We start from the raw sequence: 27399 nt of genomic DNA on the forward strand, positions 1-27399 counted from the left end.
TTAAAAGGCAGAGCACTTCTTTGATGATCACAACTCTACACTAGATCTGAATTGAAGACTTGATCAAGAGAAAATGAATCAGCAACAATTCGAATAATTGATTATTCCTTAGTCATTTATCAAAAAAAAAAAAAACACTACACATTCACTGGTTTTAGCTTCCTAAATGTGGGGATTTGCTGCTTTTCTCTATTTTATATCACTGCAATTCAAAAATGTGTTGACAAAACATACAATTTGAATACTTAACCTTGGGCTCTGAGAAGTTGTGATGGTAATTTTTCCCAAATGTCACAAGCGTTTTAAAGAATAAATGATTAATGATTAGTTGAAGAAGTAATCAACAGATTGGGCATTAATGAAAATACTAGTTAGTTGCATTTAATGGTTGAGCACCTTTGAATTTCTTGAATATCATCTTCTCAAATAATTTTAAATGAGTATCTCCTGAGGCTGTCTGTGCTTAGCAGCTTATAGGCGCAGGGTAATTACATGAATGGTTGCAGATGCAGTCACATTACTCATGATACAGTGGACAAAACAGTGTGACATCTCCCCGAAGGTGTATTTAAGCCTATAATGAAGACATATATTACTGTAGTAATTTTTTTCTTTTTTCTTTTTTCTGGCCGATGGTACAATAGTTATTTGTTTTCTGGTGTGTATGTAATACTGCAAGTGTGGATGTATTTGTGAGGAGGCTGAATGGGCTTCAGTGGGGGAGAAGATAGTGGCTGCATGTTTTTAAGGCAAATTGTGAGTGTGTGTGTGTGTGTGTGTGTGTGTGTGTGTGTGTGTGTGTGTGTGTGTGTGTGTGTGTGTGTGTGTGTGTGTGTGTGTGTGTGTGTGAGAAACTGAGTGATTGTCAGTCATCACATCCTTGACCTTGATTTCCCCAAGGCTGCGTGGAAAGATCTCAGTCTTTTTTTGCGTATTGTTTGTGTGCATCAGGAGAGAAGAGTAAGACAGTGGAGCTGGAGGATGTGAAGTTTCATCAGTGTGTGCGTCTGTCACGCTTCGAGAACGACCGCACCATTTCTTTCATCCCCCCCGATGGCGAGAGCGAGCTCATGTCCTACCGCCTTAACACTACAGTGAGTAGGACACCCATAAACAAATCTATCTCTTGAACACACACATACTCTCACACCACCTGCATAGATGAAAGAGTCACCAAGAACACACTCCTTATTTGTCTCTCAGTAAGTCTCAAACGCGTCACAATCTACGATGTTTATCCTTATAATATTTTTACCCTACTAAAATCCACCTTACACAAAACATATCTTGAAACACTTTGATGTGTATTTACACCATATAGACACATTCATGAGCAGAAACAGTGATGCTGCTACAAAGAGTGACTGATAGACTCATAGATACTGACCAATTTTGGCTTATCGCAGATATACTTTTAGCCTATGTAAATATAAATTGTTTGCAGATATGCAAATATCTGTACTGCAGTTAGTTACATTTATGTCATAGATAAATGTTTTTATACGCTACATTGAACTATGAGCCTTATTTTTCCTACTTCATGTTTAAAATATTCTTGTATAATTTTTTATTGTTATCATTGATTTTCTGTCATCATTGAAAGTTCATTGAAGTTTATTGTTCAACTGCAAAGTGTCCTTCCTCAGTACAGATCTTTTTCACAAATCTTTTCTAAACAAATTTGAGATAGCATTACCAAATATTTTTAAAGGGGGCTACCGTATAATTTATATTTTTATAATAATAATGTATCAAATGACAAAGTGATAACAGTGATGAGCCTACAGAGACTTATCACCTGAATCTGCAGGTCACCTCGGCTTTACGGACCTTTATAGTAAATATAGTTTTCAGCTCACTGTTTAGCTGTCCGAGCCACAGCTTTACTCTTCTGGTTCATACTCACCGTTCTTAGCGTCGTTTTCAGCCACAGCAGGGAACTGTTTTCATCAAAAAAGTTGTAAAAACTCACCGCGGACTACCTGCCCGGCACCAGGCAACAGATATACACAGTAAGCGACTAGCTGGTGAACATAGTGGGGCATTTAGTGGCTAAAGAGCCGGATATTTCCCCTCAGGAGATGATAAAGACCTAAAACAGAGCTAAAAGGAGACTGAATAATGGAACTTACATTGTCCCGGTTTGCTAAGTTCGCCAAATCAAATTAAAAAGTGATGCAATGTGACTTTTTTTTTTCCCGCTTCCCCCTAATCGGGCGGTGGGAATGATGAGTGTAGGGGTAGTAGTAAAGGTCATTGTGTCCCCTAAAAACTCAACCTCTCTCTCGTCCACTGTGTCGCTCTGGTGACGTGTGGTGTAGAGATGCACTTCAGCGCCATGCTCACCCCTCTGACCTTGTCCACTCTCTCTCTCCCTGTCTCCTTCTCTGACAGGTGAAGCCTCTCATATGGATCGAGAGCGTGATTGAGAAGTTCTCTCACAGCCGTGTGGAGATCAAGGTGAAGGTAATGAAGCGTGACACACAAACATAAACACACACATACAGTAGAGAGTGCTATGCACTTAGTCACTCATCTAGTTGCTTCACTGAAACTTATTTAGTATTTATGACACATACAGGCAGAGTACAGCTTTCCATCTGTTCGATGCAGTGACGGCCATACAGACTCTAAATAACAAGCTGCAGTTTGCATAATCATCATTTGAATTTGGATGTGTATGCTCTTCTTCGTTGTAAAGGTCTCAGATGACGTTTGAACTCTGTCCCCTGTCGCTTTCCGCAGGCTCGGAGTCAGTTTAAGTGTCGCTCCACTGCCAACAACGTGTCCATTATGGTGCCAGTGCCCAGCGATGCTGACTCACCCAAGTTCAAGACCAGCACAGGCAGCGCCAAGTGGGTGCCCGAGAAGAACGTGGTGCAGTGGAACATCAAGTCTTTCCCTGTTAGTGCGGCGAATAAACCAAAGTTTATAAGTACATGTTGATGCTGCAGAACGGTGCTATCTTGTTCCATCACTATCAGGTTTTAAAGGCAGGGCAAGAACAGGATACATCACATCTGCATAAGCTTCAAACAGTTCCAGTGTCAATAATGAAGCTGTGTTGTGACTCCAACAATTATTAGGCAGCAGCCGTTTATCACATTACAATCAACCTCCCCACACTCACACAGGTCTTTTCTCTTCATTTTTTCCTGTTCCTTTCACAGTTTCAGTGCCAGTCTCTGCTATCACCAAAATTTTGAAGTTTTTCAAAAGAAAATGTCAGTGCCCTTCAAGAAACTCGTTGAGCATGAATTCACTTTAGGTTCCCTTTATCTGTCAAGTGCTGTTATCTCCTTAGTAATTCATTACACCTTCAGCCTGTCAAGGAGGGTTAAGAATTGCCATTATTGGTGACATACTGTTATCCAGATTGTGTGTGACTATGCAGAACATTTTCCTCTGTCACTGTCGACCATCGAGTGCTATAAAATAACGTATTCTCGCAGAAAATCACAGTTAACTTGTAATGTTTGATGGAGTTTCGAGGAAACAAAGCAGTGATTTGTTGCAATAAGAGCTTGATAAACACACTAATCCATAGTCCATCAGCCTTCAGCGCTGTCTAGTTATTTACAACTCTGTTGTACAAGCATCACCCTTCCTTAACAGAGAAAGTGCTTTTAGAAATTAGTCCATTTACCACCAGCTATTTTATAAGCATGAATATACAGTATGTTTCTTTTACATATTTCTCATTTATTGGCTATGGGTACATTATAAAAAAATAGGATAGTTTAATATAAGCCGTAGGCAAGGGAAGGGACAATAAGGTTTCCCACGTAATGAAAAGTAAAACAGTATTTTAACTGCACTGAAGCGAAGGATTTTGTTGTATGAACATGTGCTGCCAAAGTGACAACAGTTTCTGTTATTTCCAAGGAGAGAGTTTCCGAATTTTTGTTTTTGTCTGGTTTGAAGTAGGCAGGGATCAGTTGGAAAAGGGTGATACACACACCTACAGCTTTTGAAACAAATGATGACAACTGGTGGTTTGTCAAAATTTATAATTCCACAGCCACACAGGGAGTTTTTTTATCTTAAACTAATTGTTAAAATAAAAATGACTAAGAATGTTTGTGGGTTTTTTTTTTTTTTTAATTATAACTTTGATTGTTGCTCATTCAACCACAAATCTTATATGTTACAGAGAAATAGTGGTTTGAAACAAAAGTCTCATGAGTTTTAAAGTCAAAGTGGAAACTGAAGTACAAACTAACAGACTCGGTGCTCAGATGGTGTGTTGCACAATCACTGGTGCAAAGAATGATTAACCTGTTTTATGTTTTTATAGCCTAGATATGCTTGGCAGATGCTAAATCCCACAAATGAATTTCTGTTCCTCCTTGATATTACATGGAAGTTGTCTCACATTGCCATGAAGATAGTTTGTTTTGATTTTGGACGAAACAATATTAAATGGAGTCTCACACCTTGGAACAGAATTAATCAAACAAACAAAACTGTCTTATCTGAAATGTCAGGTTTTACCCGATGCAGTAACAACTTTGTGCCTTTTTCACTCTGTGTGTGTGTGTGTGTGTGTGTGTGTGTGTGTGCGTGTGTGTGTGTCTGTGTGTGTGTGCGTGGGTGTGTGTGTAGGGTGGTAAGGAGTACATCATGCGGGCACACTTTGGGCTACCCAGTGTGGACAGTGATGAACTGGAGGCGAAGAGACCGATCACAGTTAACTTTGAGATCCCGTATTTCACTGTGTCTGGAATCCAGGTTGGACCCTTTATGAACACCCATTAGACAGTCCTTTTTGAAAACCCAAGTTCCTTGTTAAACCACAGTTTCAGCAAAACACTGGTTCACATTCACACATGGCTGCATCGCGATGAGAATGCAAATGGCCGTGACTAATACTGGACTAAATAGATAACTTATTAAGTCTTCTCACAATCCTGGAAGTTCCTGTTATTTAAAATCACCTCATACACTTCATCACAGCCAACTCTCCACTGTGGCACGCGTAAATCTTACAATGTAGCAGAATGGCCAGAAAAATGATATTGACATATAAATATATATGATTTTACAGTTGATTCCCACTTCAGTGTAAGAAACTTGAGTTCCTTCAGTTTTACATTTTATAAATGTTATTGTTGTCCTATGAAAACCATGCACCTCCACAATGAAACCGTTTGGTTTTCAACACTGTGAAATTCAATTTGACTTATAATCTAAAGAGTTTTTAAATTGTTTATTTAACCTAAAAAAGGAGCAGGAGAATTTTCTCAACCTTTAAAAAAAAAAAACTGATCAGTTTATCTGAAAAATTCTAAACCACCAAATTTGGAGATGCATGGTTTTCATTGGACAGCAACGATTTACACCTGCGATAAGTGAGCTGCTAGGAACAAACTAAAGCACGCACAATATATAACATTTGATGTCCGTGTGTGTGTGTGTGTGTGTTTATCAGTGAGTGAAATAACCGTATTTAACATGTTTTCCTCAGGTGCGTTACCTGAAGATCATAGAGAAGAGCGGTTACCAGGCGTTACCATGGGTGCGCTACATCACACAGAGTGGAGGTGAGAAAATAACACGCTGAAATACACTTACACTTAACACGCTCATGAAAACACACACACTGCTAATTTGGGACTGAAAGTAGATAGGGATGCAGCAACCCTGTGTTTTCTCTCTCCCAATAACGAAACTAATACCTGCTGACTCAGAGCACCAATCTAATTCCAGCACTCTCTTTTTACCAAAATTTAAAATCTGGATATCTCAATATGTGGAACTCATTGGGATTGTTTTTTTTTTTTTTCTTATACAAGGTAACATGAGGTTCGGTATTGTGTTGCTAAAAAACATTTGGCAGCCTTATGTTACTGAATGATAGAGGGTTTTGTAATGACCAGGGAAGAAACTGTAATATGGATTGGTCAAATCCAGTGGATCAGACCCCTGCATCCCTAGATTTATAGCATTTATCATTAATCACAGGTAAAGTTAAAAAAATATATATATATATCTGTAGGTATTATTTACAGAGTTTAACACTGAAAAACTCAGCTAGTTTGCTTCATCAGGACTGTGTGGGTGTGGTTTGAGTGGTTTGATCAGATTTGATTGATAGTGTCAACCCCACTCCCCACACCCCCATAATTATTTCAGAAATTAATTATTAAGATGAATGTTAATAACAAATATCCACTGCCCACATTGTGTAGGATTTATGAACTGCAGTTTTGCTTTTTGCTGTTTTCGAATTCCAAGTTTATGTTCCTTAAAAGCAGGATGGTCTCAAGTCTAAACCCATCGGCAAATCGGAGGTTACCCTGAGGCTAAATGTTTTCCTCGTGAGAGCGGTGTCAGGATCAGTCTCTCTTCATCACTATCCAGTGTGTGCCCCAGGAATGAACCCAGCTATGTAGCATCCATCATATCCATTACCTGGCTCTATCATCATGAGCCATGGCCTTGGGGGCTTAGAGTGACACCACACGGGATGCCAGGGATAGAAACTTTACACGGCTTCTGGCTTGTGGCGTAGGATTCTTTGCTCAGGATGGGGTAAAATGTTTGTCGTCCAAATTTGAACACGTCTACTTTAAAATCAAGAAAAGTCAGTCGTATTTGTTTAGCAAAGCTGGCACCTGGGATCTTGAGATTCAGCTGCTGCCCTGGGAATGAAACCATCTGAATCACATTTCTCAAACTCAAGGTTGACACCAGAGGAGTCAAGGACCAAGAAACGTTTCATTGTTAGTGAACTTTGAACTTTCATCAACCCACTCACGTGCAATTTAACCTTTAAAATACATTTAAATGTAAAAAAAAAAAAAAAAAAAAAAAAGCAACATCTTTCCCTTAAGCACATGCTTTATTTTTGGACAGATCGGACGTCTTTGCATATTGCCACATTAAAGCTACAGTGTATTGATGAGACTGCAGCAAAGTCCTACTTACTGGCTCACTTGTTTCTAAGGGGGGCAAAGAAAATGATATGGAGATGGAAGCCCAACAACCTCCACTGAACCACTGCCAGAAATCCTTAAGTTCCATACCTGCCATGCCCCCTAGGAATGAACCTGACTCCGTTATATCAATCATGTCCATTTCCTGGCGTCGTCAGGTACGAGTCGTGGGATGCGGAGGTTGAATGATGCCACTGAGTGCCAGGGGGCTCCCAGGGTGACACTCAGCAAATGCCAAGGTTGCTGTCGCCCTGCTGTAACTTCAGCGCGGAAGCAAAAGCGAGAGAGAGAGGGGGAGAAAGAAAAAGGACAAAAAGAGAGTACGAAGAGAGGGGGACTGGAGAGAAGGCTGTCAACTTTCTCTTATTGTTACCATCAGCAACACAGGGAGGGAGGGGGAGAGAGGCCGTGATGATCACATTTCATTCAGCACTCCACACAGACACACTCGCACTGAGTAAACAATACCCTGATACTGTCCACTGCAGTTGTGCTGTACAGCAGTAAGCGACGACTTCGCTGTCACAATAAGATCAGGCAGCGTCACACTCCCGCTGGTATACTGATACTAGCAGTCATATGTTCCCTCCGCTCTGCTGTTCAGGCACCGATGTTTACATAATGTCATTGATATAAAATGGGATTGAGGATTGGGTTCGGCGTTGTGTTCGTAATCGGAAGCAATGCGTCTTCAGAGGGGCGAAAGTAAGTATCTGAACATTACACCCATATGTATTTGCCTAAAATTCCCAAATCCTGGACGTTGATCTGCTGCTACAACAGCCTTCGCTCTCCTGGCAAGGCTCTCGACAAGACGTTGGAACCAGGCTGCCGGGAGAAGTGCCCATTAAAGCACAAGAAAATTAGTCTCTTATTTAGCAATTCTGTCAGTGGGTTCCTGGGGTTTGCTGTTTACTACTCTAAGCCAAATTGGCACCCACTACGGCACTTGCTGTTATAAAGAAACACTCACAACACCTCGCCTTGCTCATGGGCTCGCCTCTTCCGTCGAGCCATTATGTTTAACCTGCAAGGGGTCTAGGGCTTATGGGAAACGGTGTTAGTTAAAAGCCATTAAAAACAGACCAACTGAATAAACAAAACGGTATTCGTTTGTTTTTAAAAAAAACATTACCATCCTCATCTAGACATGTGGAGTGAACAACTGTTGAGAAAGGCTACGTTCCAAGGCTGAATTTTTTTGTTATTTGAATTGTCACAAATGCCAGTGTGAATTTCAATTAGGAACAGAACATGGATGTACCGCTTTCGCCTCGGCTCTCTGTGGAGCTGGCCTCGAGCATAGGGGCACTGTCATGGCGAAACAGCAAAGGGCTTTCTGCAACCTGTTGCCACAAAGCTGGAAACATGGAATTGTCTAAAATGTCATGGTTTGTTTTAGCACTGGCATTTTTCCTCAATGGAAACTAAGGTGTTCAAACCACGAAAGCCCCAGAAAAAAAAAGTACACAAAAATACGTGGACATCGCTCCCCACATGTTTTTGGCCGTATAGTGTTATCTGTTACTGAACTCTCTTGCATGTACATGGGCGGTATGACAATTCAGTACATCTGATTTTTCTAATTGCAGATGACTATATTACTAATACTGATATTTAGATTTGATCATTATGTCTTAGGAGGACTCTTCCAAGTCTCAGACTTAAGTATATTGATATCAAATGTCGGTAATATGACTTAGTGACACTACAGCTAGTATACGTGCAAATCTTGTTTAGGGATTTAATAGGCCTTATATTGGCAGTGATTTGATGTGCAGGGGTGATGAGTGGAAGAAAGTTGTGTCTTAATGCTCTGCTTGCATCTCTTGGCAGATTACCAGCTCCGGACGAACTAAAGGGCACAGATGCTGCTAGACGGATGGATATTTTCTCTCTCTCTCTCTGTCTTTCTTCCTCTCTCCTCACCGCTCCGCCTCCTCTCTCTCTGTTTCTCCGGCTCCCCGTCCTCAATGGACAGCAGAGGACAAGCGCGGGAGGACGCGTGTATTTTTTACCCCCACTCTGACTGGAAACAAGACTACATCCCTTCCCGTTGAACAAAACTCAGATGGGAAAGGCTGTTGCATCACCTCTGACCCGTGATTCTTTTTCTCAAGGGTTCCTCAGGACTCCAACAAATTGTTTTAATATGTGAATAATACACTGATAGCTTTGTGACACTGTCTGGTTCTGGCAAGCTTTCATATCCTCACTTTTGATGTGATATCCCTTCAGGATAATTTAGAGAAGAAACTTGGAGAACAAAAGATTCTTTTTAAATCTAGTTTTCCTCAGAAAGATAAAAACGTACTCAAATATAGAATTGAGCGGAACCTTAGGTATGTTGAGTTCTCGCCGTGAAACGTGGCTTTCTACTGTGTTAACATGCAAACCAACAGATTATATAGTGCCAGTATACAGTAACTGTGATGGGTCATTGTCAGTTTTTATTTCTCAAGGGGCCATGACGTTGATTGGGCTTTTTTTTTTTTTTTTTTAATCAAACCCGTGCCATGTTCTCCATTCCAGATTTTTCTTTTCTGTAACGATTACATGTTACTGCAACACATCTTGGCACATCTGTCAGCACCTTCAACTATAAGGGTTTTTATTTCTTATATGCTTTGTCCTTAATACCCACTTTATTACCCATATACACCGTCGCTCAGCTGTTAATCTTCATCCCTCTCAAAGGCATATGTTTTGCCAGAACCTCTACATGATACGTTCATTGCCTTACAAAAGTGTGTGTCATCACCTGTAGCACTGTCAACATAATACCCAGCGCACTGAAACTAACACCAGCAACCAGATCAATGATTAACAAGGCACAATATTGTTAGAGGCATTGGCAGTGTAACATAATATTGTTGACGCACTCCCATGGGGCCTGTAACCTTGTCCTTGTGCTTGAAATCAGCTCGCAGCTTTGAGGCAGAGACTGAAGGAATGAGCACAGCGCCGACATTTTTGTCATTTTGTTATCTGTTGTTTATACTCTACTAGTTAGGCTCAAGTGGAAAATGCTTTGAAGGGCAAGAAAAGGGGGGTTCAGGAAGGGGCAAAGGACAAGGTTAAAATAATCTGAAGGGATTTCTTTCTTTGCAGAATCTCAGAATATTGACAATATGTTGAGGTAATCGTTTTTTCGTGACTCTTAATTTTTTTTATATGTGGAGATCTGCAGGCCTCTATTCTTCTTCAAAGTAGTTCGTGGTGTAATTCACTCCCTCTGTTGTGAAAGCAATGCACCACATCAGTTCAGACGAACTGCTAAAAGCACAGAAGAGAGTCCCAAGTCTTTTTATTGCATCGGTGCTGTTAAGAACAAAAACCTTTTATTATAATCAATCCATTATCTTGTGTGGGACATACTGTATTTCAGACACCAATGAGGATTTTTAATAAGTGTGTGTTATCATGTGTTTTCATTAATTTATCAACTACTGTTTGTCCATAGGAAGCAAAGGGATATATTTGGAAATAAAGAATTTTTTGTACCTTGTTTTGAAATACAATCGTCTTTTGTTTGTGAGAGAAATTTTTCATCCGTGGTTCCTAGCAAAACTCTTTCACCAAATTGTGACAGATGATTAATATAATGCCCTGAAATGCAGAACATCGGCCGTTTGACATAGTGGACAGATCTGCTATGAGCGCCGTATAAATTTTTAACCCCAAATATCACATGGAGGAACATATGAAACAAAAAAAAAAAAAAATGTTAAAGTTAACATAATATATTATTCCAAGTTCAAATTTGTTTAAAGTATTTAATTGGGAAGCTGTAGACCTGTTTTGATGTATTTGATTGTAATACCATTTAGGAAATAATTTGATGTTTTCGGAAAGACACTTGTTTACATTTTGGCTATGAGCTTAGCTTTGCATAGAAACCGGAAAATGTCTGTCTCTGTCCAAAGTTGGCAAAGTCCACCTACCAGCATCTCTAAAACCCAACTCATTATCAGAGGACACTGACGAAATGTTCATCTGTGTTTGACTTTCACTCCGCTTGATAGTCAGCCTCGAAGTGAAATGTACCTTTTATGCCATCACAATTACTTACTAATGCACCGTCCCAGTCAAGCTTACGTGTGAACAGAAGAGATATAGCGATAGTTGAGTCAAACAGGGTCGGAGCAGCACGGACAAGATCATGGCTTAAGTGGTACATGTGGACGTTTTTTGAAATAACTACACCGACAGCATATTAATGACCATACTAAAACTGTGACATAGCACTTGAAAGCACAAAAGAAACGCCGGAACCCATCACAAATAGACTGTGATAAAGACAGAACAACACTTTGCACATTTTAAACGCACTTTATATACTAAACATATAGTGTCAGATGGGGAAAAATATGGGTTTATGTTCTTTGTGTTCAGATATTTTCACTGTCTTGGCCTGTCAGGAAAAGCTCTGGATCCCGTACAGTTGTCTCTCTTCGGTATCAGACCTGCCTCCCACTCCGCTCCGCTCACCTCTTCGTGCTGTCACGCATGGATACACAACCTGCCACCGCTACCCTGTACTTTAGGTCAAAAGGCAGATTCATGTAAGGAGGGATTACAGGATTTCTGGGAGTGCTGTGAAAATGCAGCGGGAGCCTTTCTTTTCTTTCTGTGCGTGCGTTACGAGATAGAGGGAAAGGGAGAGAGCGGTGCTAGTTTATACCAGCCGCTGCAGATTGCTGCCTTGTGCATTGTTCCCCTCGGTTTGCTGTCCGTCATCGCACCAACAATGGTTAACTGTGTGATCCCTTTTTGTCTCAAGGCAATAGGCTGTGCGTATGTGCAGACAGATAGAGAGGCGTGACTGACACACACACACACACACACGCATGTGACACAATGCAGGACCTTTTTTTGAGGTCCTTCCGTGAGGCGAAGTGAGGAACTACTCTCAAAGGCTTTGGAAACATTTCACGAACGAGAATGACCTTCATCTGCCACGCTGCAGTTTTTTTTTTCTGTGTATCTTATTAGTGTCATAATGATTTTTTTCCAACAGAAATTGAACTTCTTGCATTTCAAAGTGAATGTCTTAACACCCCTGGAAACAAATGAGACTCGATAATAACAGTGCAGCAGTGTCAGAATACTGTAGATTCACCTAATTCAGCGAAAGATGATTAAGCATATTGACAACCCAGTTCAGACTTTTGCCAGCGCATTAAAATTCTATGACCGGCCATGTTGCTGTAATGGATTTAGCTTCCATGATTTTTCCCCGACAGTCATTTCTCCTTCTCTGCTTTGTGGGGAATGATAATGTGCTGTTATCTGAGCCAAAAATACAGCAAATAAACCAGAAGAGCTACGACTACAGTTGTCACCTCTAACTACAGCCCCACGCTTAAAATAATGTCATGTTCAGAGAAGTGCTCTGAGATTCTTCAACTCAGAGGGGCAACGTGTAAGAATTGGCCCACTGTCGAATTCATACTCCCCGTCCCCCTTTCCCTGTGCCACAGGTCCGACCGGCCATCGGGCATACCGGGACGAACCTCGGTGGGCCGCCGCATCGGTGGGCCAGTGGACCGTCAAAAATAATGGTGGCAGGATTACAGGACGGGTCACGAGAGGTCGAGGAACGCCGGGGAGAGCGAGAGCAGCAACGTTCACACAGGGCCCCTCTACAAGATGTTGCCACAAGATGTCATAATCCAGGGCCCACTGTAGGACCATTGCCTACCTATACATTCAGCAGACACATGGCCAAATAGGCATTTATAAAGTGGTGTTTCTTCCTCATCTGACGAATGTTAGTCCAGTATTTACCCCCTCTTTACTCCTTCTCTATTTTGGTAGCCACCAACTCCTGAGGAAAACATTTTCGCCAGAAAGATGCTTGAATAGGTTCACCAGCCGCTCTCCGTTTGCCAATCAGTGCTGGGCAGGTGAATCACAATTGGTTTGCGTGAGCGTTTTCGCTTGAGACGGCTGCCTACGGGGATTGATGAGAACAATCAGACTCAAACGGATATTAGTAACAATGAGCTAAGAGGCTAAAAAAAAAAGTAAGAGAGCCGAAGAAGTGGTGAACCTCCATGACCTCAGGACTGTGAGCGACCGTTTTACATTGCACACGGTCAATTGATTCAGTGTTAATGTTAAGAATATAGAGGAAAGCAAGTTAAAGGAAAACAAGGCACTGCACACTCCTCACAGGTAAGACAATACTGTGTTGATGAACAAAACCACAAATTATGCAGACATTCTAAAGTGCTGTGATATAATTCTCCAACAATCATGTTTTCTTCTCATATGTACAGGCAGCCAAATATTACAGTCAGGTTTCTGTCACAAACACCACAGTCCTACTGCATCAATCATGGTAAATTATTATTAAACCGAGAGAAGAGATGAGATCTGGATAGGTCAATCAAATTAGACGCAGTTTAGCCTTGTTGAGCCCCTCAACTATCGACCGTTCTCAGTTTTACTCACAGTCAGAACTCATCGGCTGAATATTTTCATAACTTCATGTGAACTTGGACAGACTGAGGGTGATACACGAATAACAAATGAAGAAAAATTTAAAAAGATGACTTTTTTTTTTATATTTATGTTGTCTGATCTTTCACTCGTTCTCTAATCACCATTTACATTTCGGCCATTCAGCTGGAGCTCTTATCCGTGACAACTTACTATCATAGAGCAGGTAGTGTTCAGATGTGTGGTCCAAGGGCACTTTGACAGGATACATGTTTATAACAGATACATTATACACACTAATTTGTAAATGGCTCCCTTAACCACTACCTCATATCACCTTCGACAAGATAAGTTTGAGTTCCTTCATCTGTGTAGGCTTTTTACAACTTTCTGTTTCCAGATCATCTGAGAGGATTTGAGGGGGAGCTTCGTTTAAATCAAATGAGGCCATTGCAGGCTGTGCTCAAATCACAGAACTCTGGATTTAATTCCATACTGCTGAACCTAATCTGATACCACTAACATCAAAAGATGTCACGTCTGTTATGGAACCGACACTTCTCCCTTTAGCATCAGATGTGTTTCAGCTAAAATATGTGCTTTTCATTTGACTCCCTAGATACCAATCATATCAACTTTTCCTTCCTGTTTCGCATGCTTTTGCGCTGGTGACCGGCATACCCAACACTGCCGCCGCCGTGCTGCCACAGGCACCAATCTTTTCGCATTTAGTCTCATGTAAATGGTGTATGATTTACATCACGTAAAAAATTGCTGATTTGAACCTTCAAATACATCCCACGCGTAAAATGCACGCCGCTGTCCCCCTGAATAGAGACTTTCGGCTGCATTGTGAGCATTGCAATGAAGTAATCAATTCCTCTTCAGTGTGACACTCTTCAATCTTTTCATCCGTCCCACTGTGACTGCGATTTGACTGCTTATCGATAACATCTTCACCAAGCAGATATTACAAATTCCACTCATTTTGTCTCATACAAACTCTGAACAGCTGGTGACCAAGCTGAAGCATATAAGGACTGAATCTTGTTTTAATGTTATTTCTTGTAATGTGTGGGCTAATTTAGCTGGAGCTGAATGTTCTGACATTAAGAGCGAGGGGCCAAAATACACTGTCATAGTGTGGTTATATCTCATATGAGGTTAGCCAGACTGGAGGTAGTCTCTCTGCGAGCATGGCGGTCCATGTGTCCAGAAACAGTGAAGATATTCAAAACCTGGTCCACCAACCTTCGTCCGTGCCTTGTCCTCTCAAGCAGAATTACCACAACAGAGTATATCCCAACACCCACAACTGCAGCCCCCCCTCCAGCCAGCAAAACCACCCCGGAGATGTACATGTCATTAAGGGCTTGGCCAGGCTTCGGCATGTGGTTAGCCAGGGCCAGACGTAGTAGAACCCCTCCACAAATCAACAGTGACAGCCCGGTAATCAAAACCACGAGGAGGTCCGATAAACCACCGCTTTTTAGCATGTCAATCCGCTGTCGGCTTCGAACGCAATTCATATCCTGCACAGCTGAGCTGAGCAGTTGTTTGAGCAGGACTCCCAGGGCTAGCAGGCAGAGGGCCGTGCCTGCTCCCAGCCGCCATTCGCTTGAGACGCTGGTGGTGGTGGAGAGAAGTCCGACTCCTCCCAGCCCACAGCCCAGGATTAGAAGTACAGCCACACAGTAGCAGAGCAGAGATTTCCCAGGATCTCTGAACCACCACAGCTCCACCTGCTCCTCCAGGATGCTGTGCTGAATCTGAGCTGGGTCTGCTGGTCCATTTAGGCCCAGCTCAGGGCCTCTGGCGCCCCTCAAGGGGGGAAAGTTATCCAGCTCAGGCATCGTAATGCCACTCCCAGCCTGCTGAATAGGGACGCCACCACCACGTAATCCAGGTAAGTATCTTTCAGTCCTTATTTCATTTACCAATGGCTACCACCAGCGTCTGAGGACCAGCACAAGAGTCCAGAAGTTTTAGGGGGAGTTGCTCCTTGTATTATCCTTAAAATCTCAAATGTGGCTCGAGTTGGTGGTAAAAATTTACAGAGGAAATGCATGTAATGCCCCAAATGTCCTAGGACACTTGACTGAGCTCAGTCTTATGTAGCTTGATCTGCCCTGCTCTGTATATACGAAGTTTGGCTCACACTGCCTTGATACAGAGAGGAGTCCACGTTGTCCTTACTGCATCAGACTCCGAAGCAAGGAATCCAACCACCCATGGAATTTCTGGTTTGGTTTTGTAGAGTTGCAGCAGTCACCTGCAAGAGAAGACAGATGAAGATGTAACAGGGTTTGTACAGTGTTCTTGCCATCTATTTAGTAGAGTAGGTTTATTCTCTCTCTGTGACTTTGTTGGTTCGTAAGAGACTCGCTCTAGGAGCACAGTGTTCTGCACAAATGTAGTGTATTCATATCAGCATGTCCCACGTGTGAACATGGTGGTGTTGTGACTTGAAAAGCTATTAAGAAATGTAACAAGGGGATGTAGTGCATTTACGGTGCTGAATTGGTATTACAACGTGGAACAGTGCACTCGGCAAACAAGCTGATTAGCTGTTGTGCTAAAATAACTGGATGATCACTTATAGTGTACTGGGTCTCAGCTGACTGTGGGAAGCTAACTGTATGACAGACGAGTACACAGATCCTGTTTCTAACCGGACGATAAATGACAGCAGAGAAGAAGATGCGGGGCCTCCCATCCTTTTTTCCTCCATCCGGCACAACACGACACAGAGTCAAGGGATTGTTTGACTAGCCAGTTTTCAGCTGTGTCTTGCTGAGCGCAGTTACATAAGGACACACAGAGGCTGGTTTTGCTCGAGTGCTAACTTTTAATCCCGCTCTGTTCAGTCCATTAAAGGCTCTCTGGACAAAGAATGCAAGTTTAATGTCTGTTTGTTTTGCACACCTTGACAGATCTGATTGTACGAGATACGTAGCACAAGGGTAACTCTACACCAGCTGAAAATCCTTTTTGCGCTAAGTTCCAGTGGTTGAAGGTCTTAACTCGCTGCAGTGAGGTCAAAGTGTACCCACAGGGTTTGTTTAGCACAGCGTGACCATCACCTCGGTGGGATTACAGGTACTTCTGACCACATCTATCAGTGGTGCAGTGAAACGGTGCTATTGAGCTTGGTGTGAAGTCTTTGTGGTGTATCTTTGCAATATGGGGTGGATAAAAATCCATCAAATTAAGGTTGCACGAGAGCACACACACACACACACACACACACACACACACACACACACACACACACAGATAGACGCACACCCTGAATACCCAAAATTGCTATTTTGACTATGTAAAAAACTTTGTGTGCTGACACTGGCAATCTTTTCTATCTCTCATTATCACTATGCTAATGAGTTGCCACTACAGAGGCAGCTGGATAAAACAAGCATCAGCTGCCAATAGAATAAACAATGCCCATCCACGCACACACACACACACACACACACACACACACACACACCCACGCACGCACACACACACACACACACACACACGCACACACACACACACACACACAGACACAGACACAAAGACACAAAATCAAACAGCTAATGCATAAAATGTAAATTTTCTCCATATTGTCCTTCGAACACACCCACAGACTAACTCACTTGATAAATCCTCCCATTTGAACTCTTCGATACTTTGAGTCCGGTTAATCCCCTTTCCTCTCCTATGTGGGTGCATTGTCTATGCTGTACTGTTGTACTGTTTTATGTTTTACCACATTTCAGCTAAAGGCTCATTATACCTGGTAGATTCTGTTTAATTCCCCATCTTCTCTTTCTTCAGTCTTTGCCTTACCTCAGCATATTGAATCTTTATACTCTACTTTGTCACCTCATCACACCCCCATAACACAATCGTGTTTACATATACAGCACACACGCACACGCACACGCACACACACACACACACACACACACACACACACACACACACACACACACACACAAACACACACACACACATCCTCAAGGTTATGGCTGTCGACAGCTAGTCTTTAAAAACCTGTCAGCGGCTTTATTTCTATCAAAGTCAGCAGCGCGTGGCGCAAGCCCATGTGCTCCAACACAAGCTGATAGGAGTTACAGCTTGTCCTCACTGGCCCTGGATTTTGCTAACACAAACACTGCTCTGCAAAATAAAAAAAAAGTATGTCGGACTGAGCAAGAATAACATGCTCTCGCACTCAGTCCAGAAATCTTGTTGTTGTTTTTTTTTTAATTGAAAAAAAAAAAAAAATTGTGTCACCTCTAAAAACCATTTAAAGTGCAGTGACAGAAACATTTCTATCAGATTTTTTTTTTTTTCAATGCTGCTTGGAAAAGACTACCAACTAAATGCAAGATCACATTGCGTATTAGTGTGGGCAGCTATTGCCTTGCACCGAGGCAGAGCAGAAACACTGTGACACAGAGAGATATGAGGTGCATACACAAGGTGCGAAATGAAGAGTGAGGTAATTACAGCAGAGGAGGAGGAGGGGTGTTTATTGGCAACACGCTGTTCTGGAAGCTTTTCACATTCTGTATCTGATGGACGATTTTCTGTGTGTGTGTGTGTGTGTGTGTGTGTGTGTGCGCTTGTGTGTGAGAGTTTTTCAAGAGTGAACAGTCGTAAATAAGAAGTAAAAGGTGAAGATATGAAAATTACATGCGTGTGTTTGTTCACTCATGACCTGCGCGTGTGTATGTTTCACACAGAAAGAAAGAGATGAAGCTGCATTTGTGTGTGTGTGTGTGTGTGTGTGTGTGTGTGTGTGTGTGTGTGTGTGTGTGAGGGTGTGTGCTTGTTGAGTCACTAATTAATCCCAGCTGGTTTTGAGCTCAGAGTCACTGACAGGTAGCGCCACAGAAATAGCACAGTAATTGAGGTAGTGTATCTGTCTGTTTTTTGTGTCTGACGTTGAGGCGCCAAAGGTGTTAAGGTGACAAAAACAATATATGTGATACTCCCCCACCATCCAAACCTTTTTCTTATTAAAGTTTTGAAAACACCACCTTTCTTCATACAGTACAAGTTTATGAAAGATCATTTTCTGTTTCATTAGGTGGCTCTCAGTAAAGTCTAGCAGGGAACCAACTGGATGATAGAGCGAGAGGCGACAGCACGCAACAATGATCATCAGATGAAATCGAACCCTTAATGACTCTAGTATATCTTAGTCCATGTTGTGTATCTCTCACTGTGATCCCCATAGACATGCACACACACAGAACTGCTGGACTGTGTCTGCCTTTCCTCTTTTATCACTTATATGACCTCTAGACTCTATATCAGCCGTGTCATACTGGCCTCATAAATATCTTTACAAAAGCTCTGACTCACTGCCTCACTCTCCACTGGTCTCCTTTTAAGTAATAGAAAACACGTACAGGGGCACAAACAATTTACACAACTCCACACAACATCACAACTCAGTTTTTCCAAGGACCACAATGCTCTGGCAATCTGGAATTGAAGCCGCTAAAGTCACTGTGCAGTTCGGGGTCATCTGAGATACAATTTTGACCACCAAAAAAAAAAAAAAAAAAAAAAATCATAGCAGGCAACTTGCATAGCGTGACATTCAGAAAACTTACATGGTCACGAGACAGGAAAGAAACATTTCAGTCCTTTACGCCTGTGCACTAAAAACCTTCAGTACGTTATGTCTAACGATGAATCTTCACACCTCAGCTGTGAATCTTCACAATGCTCCCACGATGCTCTTTGCATATTCATTACATATGGAGAAGAAAAACCCAGCATTATTGATGATTCCGCTTTATCCCTTCATTTGGCCCAATTAGGGCGTTTTGGATGGACAGTGCCAGCTCCTGTGAAACCAAAGAAAAACGGAATTCGACAGCAATTTACTAATCCGAAAAACAATGGTTTTATCAACGTATTTCACTGTCTAAAGTATCCCCCAGAAGCTATAGAGAGCTGCGCCGGTGATCATTATCACAGTTTATTTGAAACAGATACCAAGAACCTACATGGGCTTTTTTTAAGTGACAGGAATGATAAATCTGCCCTGGATGCTCAGCTCTGCACTGAAAACTGAAATGACTGAAGACGGTCTGACGCTAACAGCCCAAACATTCTCTGTTATGCTAATGCACACAGTGTAATGATGAAAAATCCCAAAGATAATTGTAAACCTCGGACATAGAGAATCATTCTCTCTCTCTCTTCCATTTTGTGTGTCTGTCTCCTTTTTAAGTTTCCAGACTGCAAGGTCACCAGAGGAGCTGTGCTTTGGAGTAAAAAAACCCTATACTGCTCTCAAATTACCTGGGAACCTTTGGGACTCCGGTATTCCCCCCTCTGTTATGCTGGCCCGCTGAATTCATTTCACCGGCCATTAGTGTCTCATTTTATTGTTGATGCATGGCTCTTTTAAAATTGGTTGTCTGGGATTATATGCTAATCAGAATGCTGGTCAGCAGAGTAGGTTAGGAACCGGCAACAAACATCCAGTGAAAGTGGAGGAGCCAAAGTCTTGCTTGTTGTAAAAATTGCAGGGACTCAGGTGCGATTTTTAGTCAGGGGAGTGAGACTGCAGATGCCCCGACACGTAGTGGATGTTAGATCGGTTTAGCAGATGAGCAATTCGGGATGTCACAGCTCAGATGAAGGTATACATGCACACCCAAGGAAGCTCTGACTGGACTCCCGTATGCATTTCCCTTTTACTGTCAGTGAAAAAGCTTCTTCTGCCTTATTCAGATGTGGTAGGCACAATGAAAGAGGGGGCTTGCTTACTGTAAAAAAAATCCCTCCCGTTTGATTTGCATGTTAAAATGGCAATATTTCTGCAACTGATTGCAGCTTTTACTTCTGTGATTCATTTCGATCCCAGAGGCCTGAAGGAAAAGGAAGTGTAGGGTTTAGAATGAAACTTTTGTGGCGTTCAGAAAAACTTCAGCAACAGCGTAGACCGTGGAGTGGGTTTTCCTTCAGCATTTTTAGATCCGTCTTTTTGTGGTGGCCTGTTTCTTTCAAATGATGTTTCCTTTTTTTTTTTTTCTCAGGGTTCGCATCTTCTCTCCCCACAAGCGCAGAACAAGATATCTCTGCCAAATGATCAAAGCAAAAATATGTCAGGCACAGTTTAGAGAAGAAAATGGGGTCCTTCTGGCCCTGCTGCTGATTTTCCTGCTGTGCGCATTTTTATCCCACAGCCTCGGGTTTGGCTGAAGGGCAGACCATGATAGTCTGGGCGATGTGTTGCCGTGGTGACAAAGCAATACTATACTCTTCTCTCCTTCCCGTGTCCCCCCACTCACACTCACCCCTTCTACTCTAGTCAGGCGCCGACTCTCTTTGCGTCCCCACAGGCAAGGAGAAGGGTCAGGGTTGGCTCCATCTGTCTATGTGATGGGCGTTGGTGCCAAGCGCCACAGGGGCTGGAGGGAGAGGAAAGAAAGCTCGTGTGGAGTGGGAGGGTAACGGATGTTTCTGAGCTGTCATCTGGGACTCTGAATGGGGCAGAGGCTGAGGCTGAAGCTGGGGCTGGGGAGCGGAAAAGGGCTGAGAGAGTGGGATAGGGATAATGGGGTTAGAGGAGAGAAGGCTGAGGATGAAGGGAAAGGCTTTGGGGGCAGGGATAGTGCTGAGACCACACTGCTGTTCTTAGGGTAGCACAGAGAAATGATGCTGAATAGGTCTTTATACAGACAAGCTGGATCTTTCTTTCTTCTCTACAGTCACAATGGACAGCTGAGGTACCCAGGGAGCCTCACTCTGTTCAGAAACAGTGAGGAGACAATGGCTGAGTCAGTGTCACTGTCCTCGCTCTGTCAGGGATCGCAAGGAAAACCTAAGAACGAAAGAGAGAAATACAGACCTTTACTTCAGCCTGCACATACTGCACTGTAAACTTGACCCTATGGTTCCCCTTAGCAGGGATGATCTATTTATTCTTTCCCTGTTCTGTTCTGCCAGTGAATTTCATCTTATATCTGCCCGACAGCAAGTGCATCACTTTGTTCAAACCTCAAAGATGCTTCATCTCTGGAAACTGCTGTGTGATTATCATCCTGATTTACAAGCTTAATCAAAATGAGCCACTTACGCATAAAAAAGGGAGGGGGTGCACAGATGAGCCCCTCAACTGGAATCATTTTGAAGTTGCAGCTATAGCCATTTCCTCACAAACCAGCGATTCCTTTTTAGCCAGTACTAGTCGGTCTTTGGATTGGTCGAACGGTTCACCACTTTGGTCTACAGTGAGATAACGCTACAACTATTTTGTAATGATAGACATGGTCCCCAGAGGAGGAGCCCCTAATGGCTCTGGTGATCCTCTGAATTTTCCTCATGCGCCACCATGAGATTGAAATTAGTGGTTTTGAGTGGGGTGTCTGGATAACTATGGGGTGATTGCCACAAAAATTTGGTTAAGACATTCACGTTCCCCTCTGGATGAATTAAAATCACTTTCACGATCCTCTGACTCTTCATTGAGTGCAATCATCAGATGAAAAGGATTTTTTTTTTTTAAATACTTTGGCCTATGACCATATATAAACTAATGACATTCCCATCAACCAATAAAATGGTTTCTGGTAAAAGTTATACCTGCATCAGCACGGTCACTGTGAGCATGTTAGCTTGCTGCATGAAAGCCTGGTTGTAGACTCGTAGTGTTGACGGTCATTGATACCGCTGGAGACTTAAAAAAAAAGAAACGTTCACTTCTCAATTCTCCCCCTTTTGCTCTCTGGTTCCTCTCAGATGGTTTAATTCCACCATTTCTGAGCGAGCTCATTTCTGAGTTTATGGCCGGACCAGCACTACCAGCCAAGACCTGCCCCGCTGACACCTTATCCACGCACAAACACACACACACACACACACACACATACACTCATCTCCATCTTTATTCTCTCCCATCCTTCCTTATCTCCCCAGCCCTCCACATCTTCCGTCTTTTCCTCTCCTCCTCTGTCTCACCACTAATGCTCTTCTATCTGGCTAACTTCTTATCTCTCCCGTCTGCTGTCTGCTCAGGCGTTTTGGTGTTGGGAAGAAAGATGTGTGCATGGCGTGGGGGTGATTACTTGTCTTTGCCACAGATCCCCCTCTGACTCCAGATAAAAGGCTGCCTGATGCAAAGCCCCTGTGGCATAACGCATACAAGCACATACATATAAACAGCGAGCTGCACCTGTGTTTACACTGTTTTCTCAGCGGGATTCTGTTGTGATTACCCCCTCGTTCCCTCTTGTAACCCCCCCCCCCCCCCCCATCAGCCCCAGCATTAAAAATTCACCAATTTATCAGCCTCAGTAAAATTTGTGAGTATTGTTAACCTCTTATACAAACACACATTAACAATACAGGCCCAGATAATCAAAACATGATTCACAAAATGCATAGAAAACATTTTCAATGTGTTATTATTGTCATAGGGTATATGGCATTTCCCTCTTTTTGAATAGCGCTTCCTCCTCTCCGTGGTGGTACACACTGCTGTTGACAAAAATGTAGCCCAGCCCAGTCTGGTTCAGTTCAGCACAGGCTGTGGACTCCATTCAGCCACTTTTCTACAGCAGGAGCCAAATGGGGCTCGTCAATGCTCGGCCCGATTCAAAATGGCATGAATATTTCTGCTTCCATCAAAAACCAAATTACAAAACAAGAGCAAAGAAACTATTTTTTTTTTCTCTTTTGGAAGTTGGAGGAAATGAACTGAATGACATGCATAATAATGACCAAGCTGTGCGATAACTTCCTCGGTCCCTGCATTGGAGAAGTGAATGTTGATTAAAAAAAAAAAAAGGAGAAAAGAAAAGAAAAACCTCTGGGCAGCTGGTTGCTCTCCTCTGTTGTGCACAGCTGCAATATTAAAACGCTAATCAAATCACCAATTAACATGCTGGTCCCCTTCTGCTTCACTCCTGCTGACGATGGGAAAGAGGCTACCTTTTCTTTTTTTGGTTCAGCCTTTGTTTTTGAAACCTCATCCCCTCATCTTGTGGGTTCAGAGGTGATATTCAGCATATTCTAATTTGATATTGGCTGTCTAGCAATAATGACTGTAATGAATGAGATGGCTGGCTCGGTGTCTGGCTGTCTATCTTGTTTGTTGACTACGTGAGGTGACATCTCTTTATTGCAGCGGCACCTTGATTTAGGCTGAGAAACTGGTGTTTTGGTATTTTTAAAACAAACAGATTGCCATGAAATTTTTGCAAAGACAGTCATGTCCCCGAGAGGATGAAGCTCACTGATTTCGTTGGTCCCCTGTTTTGTTTTTTTTTTTTTTTCATCCAGCATCACCACGCGGTTGACATTTGTGGTTTTATGAGAAACGTCTTGGCAACTATTGAACCGAGTGCCATTAAATTTAGAGACATTAGACTTTCTGGTTCCCCACAGGATGATTTGTAGTAATTTTGGTGACCTTTTAGGAAACACGTATATTCACTTTCTTGCAAAAAGTAGGATGGGAAGGTTGATACCCACTCTCATGTCTGTATGCTACAGCTAGAAGGCAGAGCTAGCAGCCAGGTAGCTTAGCTTGGTGCAAAGACTGGAAACGGGGGGAAACAGCTAGCCTACCTCTGTACAAAGGTTAAAAAAAAATCTGCCTACCAGCCCCTGTAAAGCTCGGTAATTAACACCTCATTACTTTTGTTTAATTGGTACAAAAACCAAGGTGTAAAAGCAGTAATTCACTATTTTCATAGGCCGAGATCATAACTTCATGTTGCCCTGTAACCTGTCCTGGCCAGGAAATAGTCCAACCGAATACCTGCATAAACTAATGTGTTTAGTGAAGTAAAATAGTGAAAATGCTGAAACATACCCGCTAAACTGTATCATGTCAGCATTGTCAGTGTGAGCGTCTTAGCATGCTAATGTTAGCATTTAGGACAGAGCAGGCGCACATAGCCGCTAGCGTGACTGTGATGTCTTGTAATGAAAAATCCGGCATTGAGCAGCTTATAGATATGATTAGCAATATGAGACAGGTACAAGAGAGAATGACTTTCCTTGACACAAAAATGTCCGTGTCTCACACCAACTCCCACCACTGAGTCGGATGACTTGAATTGATTGTGCTTATTGGTTGGGGTCCTTTATACACAGGGACGGAGCTGGTCCTACTCGGTAGGGCTGCCGTTGACGACGCACCACATGCCTGGCTCTGTGTACCTGCTGACCCGCGAAACAAAACGCCTCTCGTGGGACATTTAAGATTGTGTCCCACTCCCTGCTCCACTCTGCGTCTGGCGTCCGCGTCGCACACATGCATACACACCTCATCTATACACAACTGTCACACAACTCCTCCAGCCCGCACGGTCATCCGCAGTCTCAGTCCCCGACTCACTTTGTTTTTCTGCTGCTGTTCTCTCATCCAGCGCTGTGTGTTGACTTGAGGCTCTTTCCTAATGAGGTCTATCATATGTTGTTTTCAGCCTGAGTTGTTTTTAAGTGTTAGACGTCATCTTAACAGACCTCTGAGCGTTTTCGGTATAGCGAGAGCGACAGCACGTAACCTGCCTCGGATTCCCTGTCATCATTCATCTTTGGTCTTTAGATTATATGTTACAACAGATCGGTATGAGCAAAGTGGCACAGGGGGTCATGCCTGGACAGTTTATTGATCTGTTCCAGTCCTAATAACTTCAATACAGCATCAACAACACTTCCCCTCTATGTGCTTTATGGATTTTCCACAATGCAGCAAAACTGACCTCTGAATATATGACAGTAGCCCTATGAATTGATGATCTACAGCGCGTATGAGGCCTTCACCGTTACAGTATCTGCACTTGGTAACTGCAGATCATGCGGGTGCAAAAGGTTAGAGTGTAATACGATGTCGACGTGTTTTACTTCCCTGTTTTTTGACGGAAACAAAGTAGAAGTTCATTCTTTTGGGAAATTCCTGACTACACTAAGATTATATTGCTGCTACTGGGGAGAAAATGGAACCATTACCCAGGGTCCTATAGTTTATAGACACAGTAATTTTCTCTTAAAAGTCACAATTAAATTCATTGAGATTAGATGTATTTAGATGTTAATGCCTCCGGATCTAATGCATTATGTATGTATTATGTATCTAATGTATAATGCTAATGTATTACTTCATGATGATTTAATATCCAGTTACAGGTAAAAACATACACAGTCTGTGCTTGGAGAAAAAAAAAAATAGGGTTTGCATCTATTAATATCTATTAATATTTGTTGTTGTTTAAGAGTGCAGCAATTCCTCACAAACAACAAAGGCTGCTTTTCATTTCAGTACTTCGGATGACTCTAGATATCATGAGAGGAATATGATAGGGTTAAACAAAGAGACTACATGGGATTCAGCCAGATAGCCCAATCATCCGTCTGCTATAAAAGAAATAACCTTAACTTTAACATTTACTTTGGATTACAAGGGAGAAAAGTAAAAAAAAAAAAAAATGAAAGGCAGACTTGTGCAAGACACAAACACCAACCGAGCTGTAGGTGATTACCATTTGTATTTTTTGCAACAGCAAAAAAGAAATATGTCACAGTAGCCTTACTAATAGCAGAGGAGATCCAACAACCACCTCTTTGTGTGCAAGTGATACAAGTTAAAAACAAACTCACTAGGTCTCTGATTACCAAATACGGAACTGCATACATTTGAACAGGAATATTTCTAATATTTATAATTCAATAGTAGCCATTATAATTCAGCATTATAACTATTATTCTATTTAGTATTTTTTAAAATGACTTTTGGGGAATGGGGAAGAAGATGTGTATGTGTGTGTGTGTGTGTGTGTGTGTGTGTGGGGGGGGGGCGTAAGGGAAACATGGGTAATTTAGCACCTAGAATTCCTCACAAATAAGTTAAAAAAAAGAAATAAATCCAAGGACAAGCTGTTTCATCAAAAAACAAAAGTTGGAACGGGGCAGTTCCTTCCTGTCTGCGTCTTGTTTATCGGGAGCCTTCCTTACCTGTGCGCTCAGCTGCTCCGACTCGGTCCCGTACTCTGCACCGTGCGGCTCTGTTCGTCTTTAATCGCAATATCCCGACCAGTGTACGCGGTCTACAAAGTCCCAACACCCCCGGTCGCTGCTTGCCTGCAAGCCTCGATTCCTATTCCGTACCACAGAGTCCCGGACCCGGAGCGAGGCGATGGAAGCCGCTGTAGGTGCCCCCCCCCCCTCCGGCGTCCTGCCTCCGCTCTCTCCGAGGCGCCACAGCCTCTCCGCCTCTCCGACCGGACGGACTTTCCCCGTTTAATGCAGGTGTGGCCGCGCACGGCGCCGATGGGAGGGGACAGAGGGTCGGCGGATCGACCTCCGCCCCGCCGTGGATCCCTCGCGGGGAACCGCAGCACATGACGCGGGGATATGACAGCTCTGATAAATAAAAGCCACACTGTGGCTGTGGCATCAGCCGATGAGCTCGGGGCTGGTCGGTTTTACAGAGCTGACCAGCCTTAAGACACAGATTATTACATTTTTTTGTTTTAAGACAACTTTATTCCTATTATAATGAGACGTTTACCACGATGGAGCTCTATAATTATAGTTCTCTCTTTTTTTTTTTTTTTTTGGTGTTTTACCACTTTGTTCCATAAGCACAATTCTTGCATTATTTTCCCTGTGGTAACTAAAAAGATGACTTTTTTTTTTTGGGCTACAGCACTAAAAACGGTTCCATTCATCATCCTTGTATCCGATTTGCAGGCGTTTTTGAGGCCATCCCAGCGCACACTGGGTGAGAGGTAGGCTACACCCTTTACAGCTGACTGGCCTATCACAGGGCTGACACAACGTAGACCACAGCATTTACACCTATATGCACGTTTTCACTGCATCTTAAGATTGTGTTTTTTTGTTTTTTTGTCATTGATTAATCTGCTCATTATTGTCTCAAGTATTTGTTTAATCATTTGATATATAAAATGTCAAAAACAACCAAAAAAAGTTTTTAAAAAATGTTCATCACAAATGCTCAATCAGCTAATCAATGACTGTACTAACT

General features: G+C 42.5%; 2 protein-coding genes across 2 annotated transcripts in view; one reads left to right on the top strand and one right to left on the bottom strand.

Annotated features, from left to right (window-relative positions):
* ap1m3 (adaptor related protein complex 1 subunit mu 3) overlaps positions 1–9405 on the top strand; it is a 28024-nt gene extending 18619 nt beyond the window's left edge. The window contains exons 7-12 of the mRNA XM_040128827.1: positions 952–1094; positions 2395–2466; positions 2746–2904; positions 4606–4731; positions 5468–5543; positions 8775–9405. Coding sequence (XP_039984761.1) covers positions 952–1094; positions 2395–2466; positions 2746–2904; positions 4606–4731; positions 5468–5543; positions 8775–8797 — 599 coding nt within the window. The 3' untranslated portion in view covers positions 8798–9405. The remainder of the gene's footprint in view (positions 1–951; positions 1095–2394; positions 2467–2745; positions 2905–4605; positions 4732–5467; positions 5544–8774) is intronic.
* A 3786-nt stretch (positions 9406–13191) lies between these two features.
* LOC120790979 (transmembrane protein 125) lies at positions 13192–26516 on the bottom strand. The gene is made up of 2 exons (XM_040129032.1): positions 26364–26516; positions 13192–15657 (listed from the first exon to the last, which is right to left on the bottom strand). Exon 2 carries the CDS (start codon positions 15236–15238, stop codon positions 14540–14542), a length of 699 nt encoding a protein of 232 aa, XP_039984966.1. The 5' UTR covers positions 15239–15657; positions 26364–26516; the 3' UTR covers positions 13192–14539.
* Between the last annotated feature and the right edge of the window lie 883 nt (positions 26517–27399).

Source organism: Xiphias gladius, chromosome 6 (assembly GCF_016859285.1).
Source record: "Xiphias gladius isolate SHS-SW01 ecotype Sanya breed wild chromosome 6, ASM1685928v1, whole genome shotgun sequence".
In the NCBI taxonomy this organism is placed as follows: Eukaryota; Metazoa; Chordata; class Actinopteri; order Istiophoriformes; family Xiphiidae; genus Xiphias; species Xiphias gladius.